General features: G+C 50.0%; 1 protein-coding gene across 31 annotated transcripts in view; it reads left to right on the plus strand.

Annotated features, from left to right (window-relative positions):
- The window catches only part of TCF7L2 (transcription factor 7 like 2), a 186,724-nt gene that overhangs the window by 149,294 nt on the left and 24,198 nt on the right, over positions 1 to 13,232 (plus strand). For 30 of the 31 annotated variants that reach the window (XM_037132918.2, XM_037132910.2, XM_037132909.2 and 27 more), the window contains one exon: positions 11,671 to 11,803. In XM_037132918.2, coding sequence (XP_036988813.2) covers positions 11,671 to 11,803 — 133 coding nt within the window. Of the gene's footprint in view, positions 1 to 580; positions 1,174 to 11,670; positions 11,804 to 13,232 lie in introns of those variants that run through there. The other variant, XM_037132934.2, reaches the window with a different exon arrangement.

Genomic DNA, 13,232 nt, shown 5'->3' on the forward strand with positions numbered 1-13,232 from the left:
GATCCTATGAGAGCCCCAGGAAAAGTAAGTTGGGTTCTTGGGGTTCAGGGAATAGTCTTTGCCTTCTCTCTCTCTCTCTCTCTCTCTCTCTCTCTCTCTCTCTCTCTCTCTCTCTCTCTCTCTCTCTCTCTGACTCTGTCTCTCTCTGTGTCTGGGGAAAGCACACAAAACTCAACCATCAGAAAGTGAGTTAGCATTCCGACTACCGGGATGCCGGCGAACGCAGGAAGCTTGTGTCCTTGTGTTTCCAGAGAGGTCAGCTGAGACGCTTGCAGGCACTGTCTGTCCTCCGGAAGGAAGAGAGAGTGTGTGTGCGTGGCAGGCAAGGCCCTACCAAGTGTCACTCCCGTGTCACTGTGACAAGAAAATATATTTTTCTCCTCCCTCCCCCTCTCCTATCGCAGCCCTCTCCTTAAGAAATTTGTTTTGAGGGATTTGACAATCTTGCAGATAAAGTGCCTGCCTCCCGCCTTCGGTTGATCATTTTCCCTCATGGCTGACCGTAATTTCTTAGCTACTCTTAGCGGTGGTTCTCTCCCTGCTGCCGCAGGTAACGGGTGAGGGAGGGGGCCTGGCTTAGGTGCCCTTAGCAGGCTGGGGAAATGGGACCCCCCTTCACAGATTTCGTAGTGGCACAGTTTAGAAACTAGGAGTTTTTAAATTATAAACAGTTAAAAAAAATAATCTGCAACCAGATGTTTGAAGTAGATCATTGGGTGTCTTTTTGTTTCTTTTTTTGTTTGTTTGTTTGTTTTGGTTTTAGAGGGGTGTATGTGGAAGGGGAAAAATTAACAAGACGTTTAGAGGCAGTGTAAATGAGCACCCCGGGCACCTGGAGCGGACCAGGATGGAAATTTGGAGCCATCTCTTATCTTTTAAGATGCTTTTTTTCAGCTAAGTGAAAGGAATAAAGGGAGGGGAAGCTGGGAGGAAGAAGAAAAGTGAGAAAAGCAGTAAGGGAGGAAGAAGAAGAAAAAGCCGGCCCAGTCCCATCTTGAAGGTACAGAGAAAGTTTTTGTGAGGTGGAGAGAAAGAAAACCAAAAGCTATTATGTACCCTAGGGATGCGCTGTTAGTGGGAATGGAGTATGTGAGTGGGAAGGGAGGCGCGGTGGCCTCCGGGTTCTCCCTCCTCCAGCAGTTGGGCGGTTGGCACCTCAATTTGAATTGCTGGGTGAGTAGTGGGGTGGGTGTGTGTGTGTGTGTGTGTGTCCCCATTCGTGTCCTTGCTTTATGGTCTTGACCATGAAAACTTTTGTGCTTTTTGGGGAAAAAAAAAAAACAAAAAAACTCAGACGCCAGGAAAGGAAAAACAAAACGAGAATAAATGGTCAACTCAAGCTGTGCCCTTTCATGATGTACTTTGCAGAGCAGTTTTGCCGGGAGAGGGGAGAAAGGGTTAAAAAAAAGATGGGGTGGAGAGAAAGCTTGACTTTCATCATGATCCATAACAGTTATATAGCCTCGCAGACCCAGCTCCCCAAGTGCGCGTAAGCTGGACTCTGGAAAGGGGCGGTGGGTTTGGGGTTTCTTTTAACAAACAAATGTCTTTTCCTTCACCCACCAGGGTGGGCTCCTTTGGGAGAAAGAGAAGGGAAAAGGACATTGCCTTATAGAGGAGTGTGCTTTTTCGAAGCTCGAGACATTATTATTATTATTGTTTTTGAGCAATCAGGTTTTTACAGTAGCAGCACTTGTATAAACTGTGTATTTTAGTTTCATATTTAATGCCGTCTTTCTGTAGCTCCGTCTTGAGTTGTATTTATTTTCAATCTCCAAATTTAGATGCTGGCCTTTTAGGGCTACAGTCTTGCTTGTGGTGTTTGTATTTTTTTTTTATATAAAATGTGTTTTTGGAAACCTGAGCAGGAGGCTGGTGACAGCCACTGTGCTGTTCTTGGTCAGGAAGAAGGCCTTTTCAGTACCGATTGTGGGGTCGGGATGCATTGTGCGCAGATGGACCTTTGCCACAAGCTGTAAGGGCATCCTCTTGAATTTGGAGGTGATGCCTTCGTTATCTCTGTTATTCCTTTCATTATTTGTGTTGTTGAAGGGCCAAACACAGAACCATTTACAGTAGTTGATCAGGTCTTAGAGTCGATACTTGGGGAAGAAGGAGTGACATATACTACCAACTACAAGAGTCCTCGTGTTTTCAAAGTCACGACAAGCCCTGTGTGTTGTGTTAAAACTCACAGGGCAGATAAGTTCTCCAGCCAAGCGTGAGGGGTGACCGGCGTGCGTGCGTTTCTAGTTCAGCGTGTGGCTGCTGGGTGGACTGCCCGGAGTGTGGGCAGGGGCTTCGGGCTGGCACACTGCCTCGCCAGCGCAGCGTTTCATTTTCGAGATTGCTGAAAGGTTCTGGATCTTCGTTTACGCATATGACTTGGGTTACTGGTTGCTGCTCCCGCTGCTTTGGTGAGGGTTAAATCTCCATTCTTGGTATCTTGTAGGAAGGGAGTTACTTGAAAGGGTCATTTTCCGACTCCAGCGGTACAGATATTTGTACAGATCTTTGTATTGTCCCAACAGGCCGCCACATCGGCATTTGCTGGAAGTGACACAGCCTGCAACCTTATATTCTTAGGGAAACCTCCCCTTTGTGGTTTGGGGCCGGTGGGGGGCCTGGCTGAGCTATGCAATGGAATTCTTCTGCAATATTTTGGAATGTGATGAAATCCTGACATGCCCTCCAGATTACATCCTTGTGCACACATTTGAGGATTCTTTAAAAAGTTGAACTTTGCCTGGGTCATTCCCTGTTACCTCGAACTTGCAGCCCATCAGCTTGCGACCAGAGGGAGCAGCAGTAGTGTGCTCTCCTCACCCCGTCTGCACCCTTCTCACGTGTGTCAGTTACGGGCGCTGTGGGTGTCCGGTAGAGGACACCCACGGGTGGGGCATGGACGGGACAAAGAAGAACGAGGGAGTCCATCCTTGCCTTGTCCTCCTTTCACGTCTGTCTTTGCTGAATCCCCGCAGAATCCAGACTCGGGGCACTCACGGCTTTCGGGACACCCGAAGATGGTCATCCCCCCCACACACGTTACCTGCTCTTTTCTAGAGAGAAATTTACTTGCTGTTTCTCGAGCTTTTAGCAGACATCATGTAGCAGGCATGAATTTCAAATACTAAGGTTTATGTTGCAACTGTTCATTGGAAATAAATTAGAAGCGTGGTATCAGATTCTGTTCACTACTTCTTTCTTGATGTCCCCAGGATGCAATGACCATTATGTACTTAAAAGTTACTCTAAATCAAAATTGGTGATTTCCTGTCCATCATTTTAGGATTCTGTAGATTTGGGGTTGTTGTTTTGGGGGCTGGGAGGGGGGTGGGGAAGTGGCCTGGAAATAATTATTTTTTAAAAGTTGTTTTCAATTTCAGCTTTTGGATTTCTCCATTTGGAATGGGTTAGTTTTACCCCTGGCACTGGTTTGAAAATCTGCTTTCCTAGAAACAGCCATACCCTCTTACCCAGTTCCCAAATATTCTCTGCCTATTCGGACACGTCACAAGACTGATTGTGTTCACAGTAATCATTTGAGTAGGAGAGAAGTATCTTGTAGGAAGGTGGAGGTAGCAGGTTCCTGGGAAATGTCTTAGGGGTAAAGTGGCTGGTCCTCACCTCCGAGTCCTGGAGGAGGGTTAGGATGGTCAGAGTACCCCCTGGCATTACTGGCCACCGCCATCCTCCACTTGGAGATGCTGTAGCTTGGTCCTGGAGAACGGCGGCAGGAAGAAAACTCTGGGAACTTGCTGGTCAGGGCTGAGCTGGGACGTGATGGGAGGGGGAGGCCAAGACTTCAGCTTGCAAGTGCTTTCAGGGGTAGTTGGGGTAGTTGGCCGAGGGGGGAGGGGCACAATAGGATGCTTTCTTTTTATTGGGAAATAAATAAGAATGAGTGGAAATAAATTATGTTTAATGAACTTAACTGGAAGTAATTGTTCACTAGCCTGTGAAAGCACGGCCTGGCTGGGCCGCGCCTTGGCCGCTGCAGTCCCAAAGCCAAGCAGCTGGAGCACGTCTTCATTTCCCAAGTTGAAACGTTCCCCTTCGTGAGCCCCACTCACTGACACCTCCAGGCCCAGCCCACCTCTCCTTTTCTTCTTTTTGGGGATTAAGAAAAGGTCATTAAGAAGAGCTGAATTTGGCCCCCCAGACCCTCAGTGCTTTGGCAATTTGTTTGGTGTGTTACCAGCTGGGTTGTTACGTTGTAGCAGGGCCAGGGGGGAAAAAAGGCCAAGGGCTTAGGATGGTTTGAGTTAGTTCTATGTATATGCATGTGTGTGTGAGAATTTGGATGGAAATTGACTGCACATTTATTCTCTCCCTGCCTGCCCTGTTCAATCATATCCCCACAAGAAGAATTTTAATGCCCGTGTGAGTGCATGAGAAACTGTGAGTCGGCAGAATCTTGTAGTTGGCACAGAGAATCCTCTCTTCCCCTCCTTGCTGTCTAAATGGATTTGATGGGGGAGGGGAATGGTCAGCCATCGGTAATTTACAAAACACATAGGCAGTGCAGGGGCTGCAGGCTCCCGGGTGCAGGCCTATAACTTTGCAGCCTTGTGGCTCCGGGATTCCTAAGCAGCCTGGCCCAGGGATGTCGGCTGAGTGCTGAAGTTGGAGAGCGGGGAAAAGGGGTGTTTCTTTTCTGCACCTCACAGCAGACCTCCTTTCTCTGAACCACCTCATTTCTCCAAGCAAAACTCGAACCCTGTGAAACCTACTCTTTTTTATTTACCATTTTCAACAGGCCATCAATGGAAGACTTGTCCAGGGAAACAAAGCGCCATTAGCTGGGGCAAGGCCTCCGAGGGGAGCTTTGTCCAACTGTGAATGCACCCCGGGCACTGCCCTAGATGGGTCCTCGCTGGCTGAGCGTCTGATAGCTGCGACTCCAGCGAGAGTAAAACGGTGGAAGAAACCCACCAGGCCAAGGGCGGAAGCGTGCCTGCCACCTCTGCCCTCTGTGTGTACAGGGGCTTTGCAGGATGTAGCAGCGTGATGCTCACCTGCATCTTTGGGGTGGGAGTATGTGTGCAGCCTGGGTCCAGGTTGCTGTGTCTCCTTGAGGTGGTGCCATCAGCTGAAGTGGTTGCTAATTATTGGGGTAATGAGTTGTCCAGGTTGGAGGTTTCCTTCACTGCCCATTCCTGCACTCTGGCACTCTGGAAAAAACATTAGGGCTGCTTGAGTCATCAGGGGGTGGTTGGTGAGTGGGAAGCGGCCCCTCCTCTTCTCCAGCGCTCCATGGCTCAGGTGACGTGCAACATCCATTAATGTGTCGTGAGTTGCCATTGGCCTTGGTGCAGCCATAGTAAGAGGCATCTGACATGCATTGGAGATGAGCTATAAACCCATTTTAATTATATGTGTGTGTATGTGTGTGTGTATGTATGTATATATATATAGATATCTATATGTCTATATATCTACACACACATACACACACAAACCTAGAGTGAACAGTGTCCCCTCCTGATGCCGATTTCAGACCCCACAAGGCTGCTAACCTAAGACCACCGAAGACCTTCCGTATATCCCCCCGGGGGAGGGGAGAGGGCTGACAAATGCTCCTCAGTGCTGCTTTTGTTTTATTGTGCTGGACTCAGGAAAGGCACTCTCTGGCCCCATTTTTCCTCTGCAGAAAGGGAGAGCAATAGGGGAGCATTGAAGAGGAGGGCCAGCAGAGAGGCCAGGGCTAGCAACGGCCCTTATTTGTTTTCAGCGTCCGTTGATTAATAGGTTGCAAAGTGAATGGCAAGCTTTCATTCCCTTCGGGTTCTCCACAGTTGCAGAAGGTCGAGGGGCTGGGGTCAGAGGAGGGCTGGCAGGGGGATCTAGAGTGCCTGACTCGGTCCTTCACTTGCCAGGTTCCAAATCATGAGCGCTGTTGGGATGGGTGTGTGGGCGCTTGGCCACGAGGGTGGCATGGCCAAGGTGCAGGGCACTGTGCTTAAGGGTTCTTGAGAGGTCAGAGGTCAGCCACAGGGGCACCTCCTCTGTACTCCCCCCTCACCCCCCACCCCCAGTGTAGCTGGATGAATGCTTCGGGTGGAAAGGCTTTGTGTTCTTTGAGGGCTGGTAAAGGACTCTGTCTTTATAATTTAACTATTCAGTGCTCCAAACCCAGAGCTCAGTGAACAGAACCAGGAAAGGCCTTGCTTTGGGTGACAGCAGTTTTTCCAGGTAGAAGGCAGAAAGCCCTCATAATGTAAAGTCAGACGAGGATTTTGCTCCCTTCTAAACAAATACTGTTTACTCTGTTAATGGGCTCAGTTTTTGAGCTGACTCTTGTTTTAGTTTCTGGAACTGACCGCATACAGTGGGTTTCCATCACCAGGGTCCTGCTGGGCCCTGCGATCAGCTTGTCTGATGTTGAGAAGCGGAGGCATTTCATTGTGTGTCTTTGCGCCCCTGCCTCCCATAGTCAGCCACGTGCTCTAAAAACCCCTGGTAGAAAAAAATACTTGGAGCCCTGTGGCAAGGGTGTCCGGGTTTTGAGGCAGGGAATGGGGAGCCAGTCCTAATCTCTGGGGTATTTGGGTGGGGGTGCAGGAGACACTGCTTGCTAAGGCTGGTCTAGGTTGCAGAGGTTGGTAGGTGGGAGTCTGGGGACAGTCCCATGGTGAGTCCAGATGCATCTGTATCCAGTTGGGAAGACTGGCCCAGGCTGCGTCCAGGGGTTGCCGCTCACTGCCAGCACAGCAGGGGACCCTGTCCCCACGCCAGGCTCTGCAGGCACAGTGGGGCTGGAGTCAGGCAGGGGGGTATGCACCCTCCGGACCTTCAACCCCCAAACCCCCAAACACCACCTTCCAAGACCCGGGACTTGGTAGATCTCCTCACCTGCTCTGTGGAATTAATACCAAATGCCAGCCACTCCCCAGGTTTGTGGTGGGGACTCACAGAACAGGGTGCACTGCCGCCGCACAGGGGTGGGGCACGGAGCCCAGGCTCCACCGAGCGGTGGCCGCGGTGAGCTGGCTGGCGAGCTTTGGGAACAGCAGTGGGTCCGTGCTTGTCTCCCCGACCTGCCCTCAGATCGTCTAGGCAGGGGTGCCGGGAGGTTCCACGGGCAAGCCTCAGGTGCTGATGGTGCAGATGTGTGCAGGCAGCTGTGACGCAGGTCCCCGTGACGCAGGTCCCTGAGCTTGTGTGGAAGATTTCATGAAGCTTTGCCGTTTCTGTAGCTCAGAGACTCCTAGTGTCCACAGTCTTAGGGTTATATTACCAGTACCTTGGACTCTCCAGGTAGTTTCCTGTGGCTGCCACCAGCATGGCCTTGAATGGTGTTAGTTGGCCATCACTGGAGGTGTGATTCTTGTCCCGCCAAGCAGTTTTGAAGCTTCATTTAATATTTTGATAAAGCAGTTGCCCAGAAGGCACCTGGTTTTGTGTTGCAGGTGTTTACCTTAAACACTGGGGTCTGTCTGTAAGAAGGTAAAAGGGGGAGGGGTACGTGTTTCAGGCTCTTTGGCCCACCAACCCTCCAAGCACAGGCGACTGCTTTAGTTTAGATTCCCTGGTCCATTTCTGGAGGCTTATCTGTGCCCCTCCCCCAAGAAAGGTGCTTCTGACGTCTGCATTTTCTTAGGGTGGCACAGCTTTATCCGATTCTTAGAATACTGTTTAAAAGGGGGAGCTGCTGAGAGGGAAGATCTAAGGGGCGTTTCCTGTTTGGGTGGTTTTGTGTTTCATTTCTATCAGCTCTTACTTCAAGGCCCTCAGCTGACTCTGGGAGGATCTTGGTCATCTTGCATTATGTTTATTTAACATTCAACTCTTTTGTAATAGTCTTATTAGCATAATAAAGTGACTTGTTTTTCCAAAACAGACAATGAACTGCGTTTGTGAATTAAATATCACATTTTAAAGAAGGACACGCACCTCGGGAAGGAAGGGTGGCTATCAAACACCCCTATTCTCTTGTCCTGTATCGAACATCCTTACCTTTGCAACCAGCCGTGGCTGCGTGTCCCCACTGTGACTTCACTGAGACGAGATGGGAGGGGCAGTGAACCTTACCCTCATCACGCACGCATCGCTAGTATTCATTTGGTGCTGTTTTCAAAGCTCTCTGTGCACTGCAGGGCTAGCCGTGTGCCAGGCACTGTGCTAAGCCCTGGGCAGGCAGGATCCCTCGGTTTTCACCGCAGCCTTATGAGGTGGACACAGTTCTTATCTGGAGTTCCCAGACCTAGAAACAAAAGCCAGGCAAAGTAGAATTTAAACCCGGTTTTCCTTGCATCCACAGATTTGCCCCTGGTCACTGTGTGTGTACAGTGGGCTCTAAAACCATTAAGGCCCTGTGATAGATAACAAGGTATTAGACTGGATGGTTTCTTAAGGATGCCCCCAACCCCCAGCTGTGTTCTGCGATTTTGTATAGACTCCCTGTAAAGAGCACTGTCATTGGCTGAAATGGATCTGCAAAGTTGGCTCTCTCTTCCGAAAATCCTTGCAGTTGCAATTTGATGGTTTTTATGCAATTTATGAGACTGTGCTCGTCACTCCCACAGGCTGGGTAAGGCAAGGGATATGGAGTTCTAGAAAAACACAGTCCCCGTCCCTAAGGAACTTTGTCACAGTAGGGCCAGGGAAGACACACACGCGACCCCAGTAATGGGCGTAACGCAGCATAGGAGGAAAAGACTGTGGGGTCCTGAGGCCGGAGAGAAACTCGAGATTTCGGGAAGAACATCCTGCTGCTGCAAATAAAGAGCAGTCCAGGTACAGGCAGGTCCAGGGCAAACGGCAGTTAGGCCCTGGTTTTTGCGTCTATTCCTGCCTTCCTGCGTGGCTCTGGGAGCCCTCAACTTGGAGAGACTTGTGGCTGTGTTGTTCATAATGACCTGCCTGGCATGCAGTCATGATCAGAAAAGAGAACCATGACTGCTTTCCTTCCTAGAGGCACCGGTTAAAACTTCAGATTCCCCTCATTCCCCTCACTCTACCCCCATGCTATATAAACTTCTGGCTGACAAGGGGGAAAAACTAGTTTGATAGGTTCAGGTGTACAGAGAAATATGAGGGCGGCGGCAGCCAAGACAGGGGCCCAACTTTTATTGGAATCACCTTCATACATATATCCAACAGACCAGGAGAATTAATTTTCAAATTCTGGATATACTCAATTAACTCCAGGGTTGACCAAAAGCCTTTTGTCAGACGAGCAGAGAAAGGTTCCCCCTCATGTCCTGTCAGCCTTGCTCGACTGACAAGCATAGAGTCTGCATTTTTGTACTGCAGACAAAGCCACATCATTGGCAGCTTCTCCCCAACAATAGCAGTAACGGCGATGATACACCATCATCCTGGTGCTCGCGTGGTGGTGGGGTTTGTGTTGGTGGGTTCTCTCTCAGACTGGGACTTGGTTGGACTCGGGTCTCTTATAACCTGCCAGGGTCCTGCATGCGGGCCCTGCCTCCCGTCTGTACTGAGACCTCCTGGGATCAGGGATCGGAACTGTGATAAGCATCCTGAGAGGCTCCACTGGGCCAGGGTTGAGACTTGCAGATTTCACTGCCCATGCCCGGCTCTTCTGCCTGCTCCTGGATTCACACCCTTGCTTTCCTCCCTTGTGTACAGCAGTCCATTCCCTGAAGTTCTCCAGCCTCTAAGTAACAGCCCTCCCTGGGCTGTCTGTGGTTCTTCTCTCTGGTCCCACAGTTTTCTTCCACTTGACTTTAAACCGTCTGCCACTGGTCTGCTTTCTTTCATTTCAGTGGGTGTGTATCTTTCCAACAAAATAGAAAACTTCTGGAAGGCAGCGACAGTCATTTGTTTCTCCTCTTGATGGTCTCCACTCCCTGTGACCATGTCTGTCCCTTGCCCTCTCTACCCCAGTACACAGTGGGCACTTACTTGTTGGTTGCTTTTCAAGCTGTCCCAGACAGAAATGGTCCCCCGAGGGGAATCCGCAGTGCACGTCCAGGAGCCTTGGTCTGCGGCCCAACCAGACCTTCCTGTTGCTGACTAAGGCCGCTCCAGAACTCCCTCTGCTCCAGGGTTTTTAATCTCAGTGCTTTGGCCACACACCAATAACTCCCAGTACAAATCTCCCGTGAGCCACTGGCTAGCCTCTTTCTCCCAAAGAGTCCAGTTGTTTATAGGTGTCATTGAAGCAGGCTATTGAAAGTGTTGACCTCTTTTTCTTGTGGTTTTTTTTTTTTCCCCCTTTCCTGGAGCATCAAGAAGGCCATATTTTTCTTTCCAAACATACTCATGAAAAAGTTAGAAGCACCTTTTAAAGATGCCTTTCCCTCAGTTATTATCTCTGGTAGGAAATATGTTTTCTATATAATACCCCTTCCTCGCCTATTTCAAAAAAAAAAAAAAGGAAGGCTAAGAGGAAAAGCCCATGGAGAACTAACTGCTCAGTGGTCCCTGAACTGGGGAGGCGCTAGTGAGCAGCACTGACCTTCACCCCTTTTCTTTTAATGCAGTTCCTTTTCCTTGATGTTAATGCAAGTTGTGCCTTCCTAAAAGTAATAAAAGGAAATGAAGACACGATCTGAAATGAAACTTGACTCTAATCCATTCATCATCTAATACTAGCCTCTTTATCTTCCCTGGTACCTAATCTGGTTAAATGTCCCTGTTGTAGGATTTTAGTGAAAATCCCCTATTGGGAATAGGGTTTTTTGCAATTGGATTACTCTCAGTAAATGGCCCAGTAGTTCGCTTGTTTCAGCTTAATTTTTTTTCTTTGTGATCTTGCTGGGCTAACTTATAGCATCGTGTAGTGGAAGGGGAGGGAGTGGGCTGAGACTGGGGAGGGAGATGGACAGGAGGATAATTTGGGAAGGTCTGGTTGTGGCAACTAGGAAAATCTTTAAAATGCTTTTCTTTACTCCCCTGCTTCTGTCCTCCTATCCACCGTTCCCAAACCTAAAAATGCCTGTACTTTGGTTTTCTACAACTGCCCACTTCTAAAATGCGTATCTTTTATTAGCCCAATTCATCATCATGCAGTTAATTTATTAGATTTCCCTGATGGCTTCCTAATGAAATTCCTAATGAATCAGGGCTGATGCAATCTGCATAAACCGCACAGCAGTGCTGGCCTGGCAGTTGAGAGCTTTCTGATAAAGCTCACACTCCCACCCAGGCCAGGGGTGTGGGGCTTTTCGTCTGTGCTCCCTGTTGCTTGCTCTCTGGTGCTAAGGGTCAGGGGGAGGGGTCAGGAGCCTGGAGGTGGTGGATAAGAGGCTGGGTGGGTGGGATTTGGGCCCTTCCAGGTTTCTTGTAACTGGAGGTTTTCCTAGCCAGTCCCCTGTGAAGCCAGCCTGCCTCCTGAAGGTCCCTCTGGTGGGGCCTTGGGTAGGCGATCCCCACCCCCCAACCCCCACACCATGCAGGAACAGAGCGTGCTTGGGAGATTTGGGTGCCCACTTCCAATCTGCCTGCCGATGGGGAGAGTGCAAACTCTTGGGCTTCACGGTGGGGTGGCAGAGGTAGAAACTGTAATGTGCCCACCCAGAGAGCTGTCTCCAACTGTCTGTTATTTTGAATGCGTGGATTGGGGCTGGGGCTACAGGGTGGAACTGAGTGCTGCTTACAAAATGCAAGTGGGAGGGTGTGGGCAGGGGAACCCGTGGGCCCTTTGCCATTGGGAACCCGGCCTGACGGTGCCTCTCTCTGCTCCTCTCCTCCCCACAGTCGAACAAAGTGCCCGTGGTGCAGCACCCTCACCATGTCCACCCTCTCACGCCTCTTATCACGTACAGCAATGAACACTTCACCCCAGGAAACCCGCCTCCACACTTACCAGCTGACGTAGACCCCAAAACAGGTAGGCCATGTGCTCGGTGCCAAGAGGGCATGCTGGTCCCAGGGACCTGCATGGGGAGAGGTGGCGAGGTGGGGACGCCCTTGGGGCTGTGGGGAGGGGATCTGGTTCCTACTATCCTGGGTATTGAAAAGGAAGTTCTTAGGGGAGGCCAGAGCCTGCTGAGGGACTGGTTTCTCTCCTGGGAGGTCCATTTGTCGTGCTGAAGATCACTCTGGGTACCCTGGCAGGGGGGCTGGCTTGGGAACCTGGCCTCAAACTGAAAGGGGCGGTAACAGCCTTTCTGAGCTTTTTGGGAATGAGTATAAGAGCCCTAAGGACATGGCTCCCCAAAGTCCTGGTCTCCTTGGGGGCTAAGGGACTACAGTCACTTGATAATGACTTTTGGGCAGCTTCAAGAAACCACACTGCTGGGCTCTGAATTCTGTGCTGATCTATTTGGAGTCTTCCTCCCCTGCACTATCCTGGGTGTTTTCCAGCCCATTTTACAGATGGGAAAACTGAACCCCAGGATTTATTCAGTGCAGCCAATAGGATCTTGGCAGGTTTCCATCTTACCCTTCAGCCTTGTTTTCCATCCCTGCTCTTTCCCAAAGGAGAGGGAGAGAACCCGCAGCAAAATTTAAAGCCACAGCTCGCAGTGGGTGGTCTTGGGCAGAGAGCTAGGCCAGAGTGTATCTTGCTGGCTGGGGTTTCTCTTCCCAGCTAGTTCTTTAGAAGGATGGGTTTATAATGGCTATTTGTGTCACTTTGTTGGAGGACATTGGTGGGTGCTGGGCAGAGGCTTGGGGCTGCCTTTGCTGCCCCTGAATGAAGCTGCACGTTAGCTGTTGTTCAGCAGTCTCTGATGGCTCCTGTTGCAGGGGGTTGGGGGCATGAGGACCAGCCTGGCTTGCCCTGCTGGAGGAGGCCCTCCGGCTCCAGGCTGCAGGCTGCAGGAGCGAATGGCAGCATCAACGTCTCATTTAAATAATGGTAGTACAGGGAATAGCTTTTAAATGGTTATCGTAAAACATATGATTAACGTCTGTGGCCTGTTTACTTTTCCTCTGTGAACATTCTTTCAAGTGTGCGAATGGCTTGGTGTCGGGTCCAAGCCCAGCTAATCCGTTTGCTTTTTTGTAATGGAGAGAAAGCAATGTCTGCATGAAAATGTCACCCAGGGAGACTTAATTTACAGATTAAAAGCTTCCTGAATGAATTTTAAAAATGAAATAGTTTTCATCCACCAACTCAGTTCTCATTCCCTTCAATACGGTTTGATTTCTGAAATGTTATTCCTGTGGCTTCCCACTTCCGCTGTGGAGACCTGCTCCTCAGTGTCAAAACCGCTCCCAGCGTCCTTGCTCTGGGGATATTCTCCCGTGGGATGTGGAGTGCTGTGTCATGCACCCTCGGGGTTCAGCCCCCAGTGCCTGTGGAGGCCCTTAGC

The sequence above is a fragment of the Artibeus jamaicensis genome, unplaced genomic scaffold, assembly GCF_021234435.1.
Source record: "Artibeus jamaicensis isolate MK-2021 breed Jamaican fruit bat unplaced genomic scaffold, CSHL_Jam_final contig_490, whole genome shotgun sequence".
Classification (NCBI taxonomy): Eukaryota; Metazoa; Chordata; class Mammalia; order Chiroptera; family Phyllostomidae; genus Artibeus; species Artibeus jamaicensis.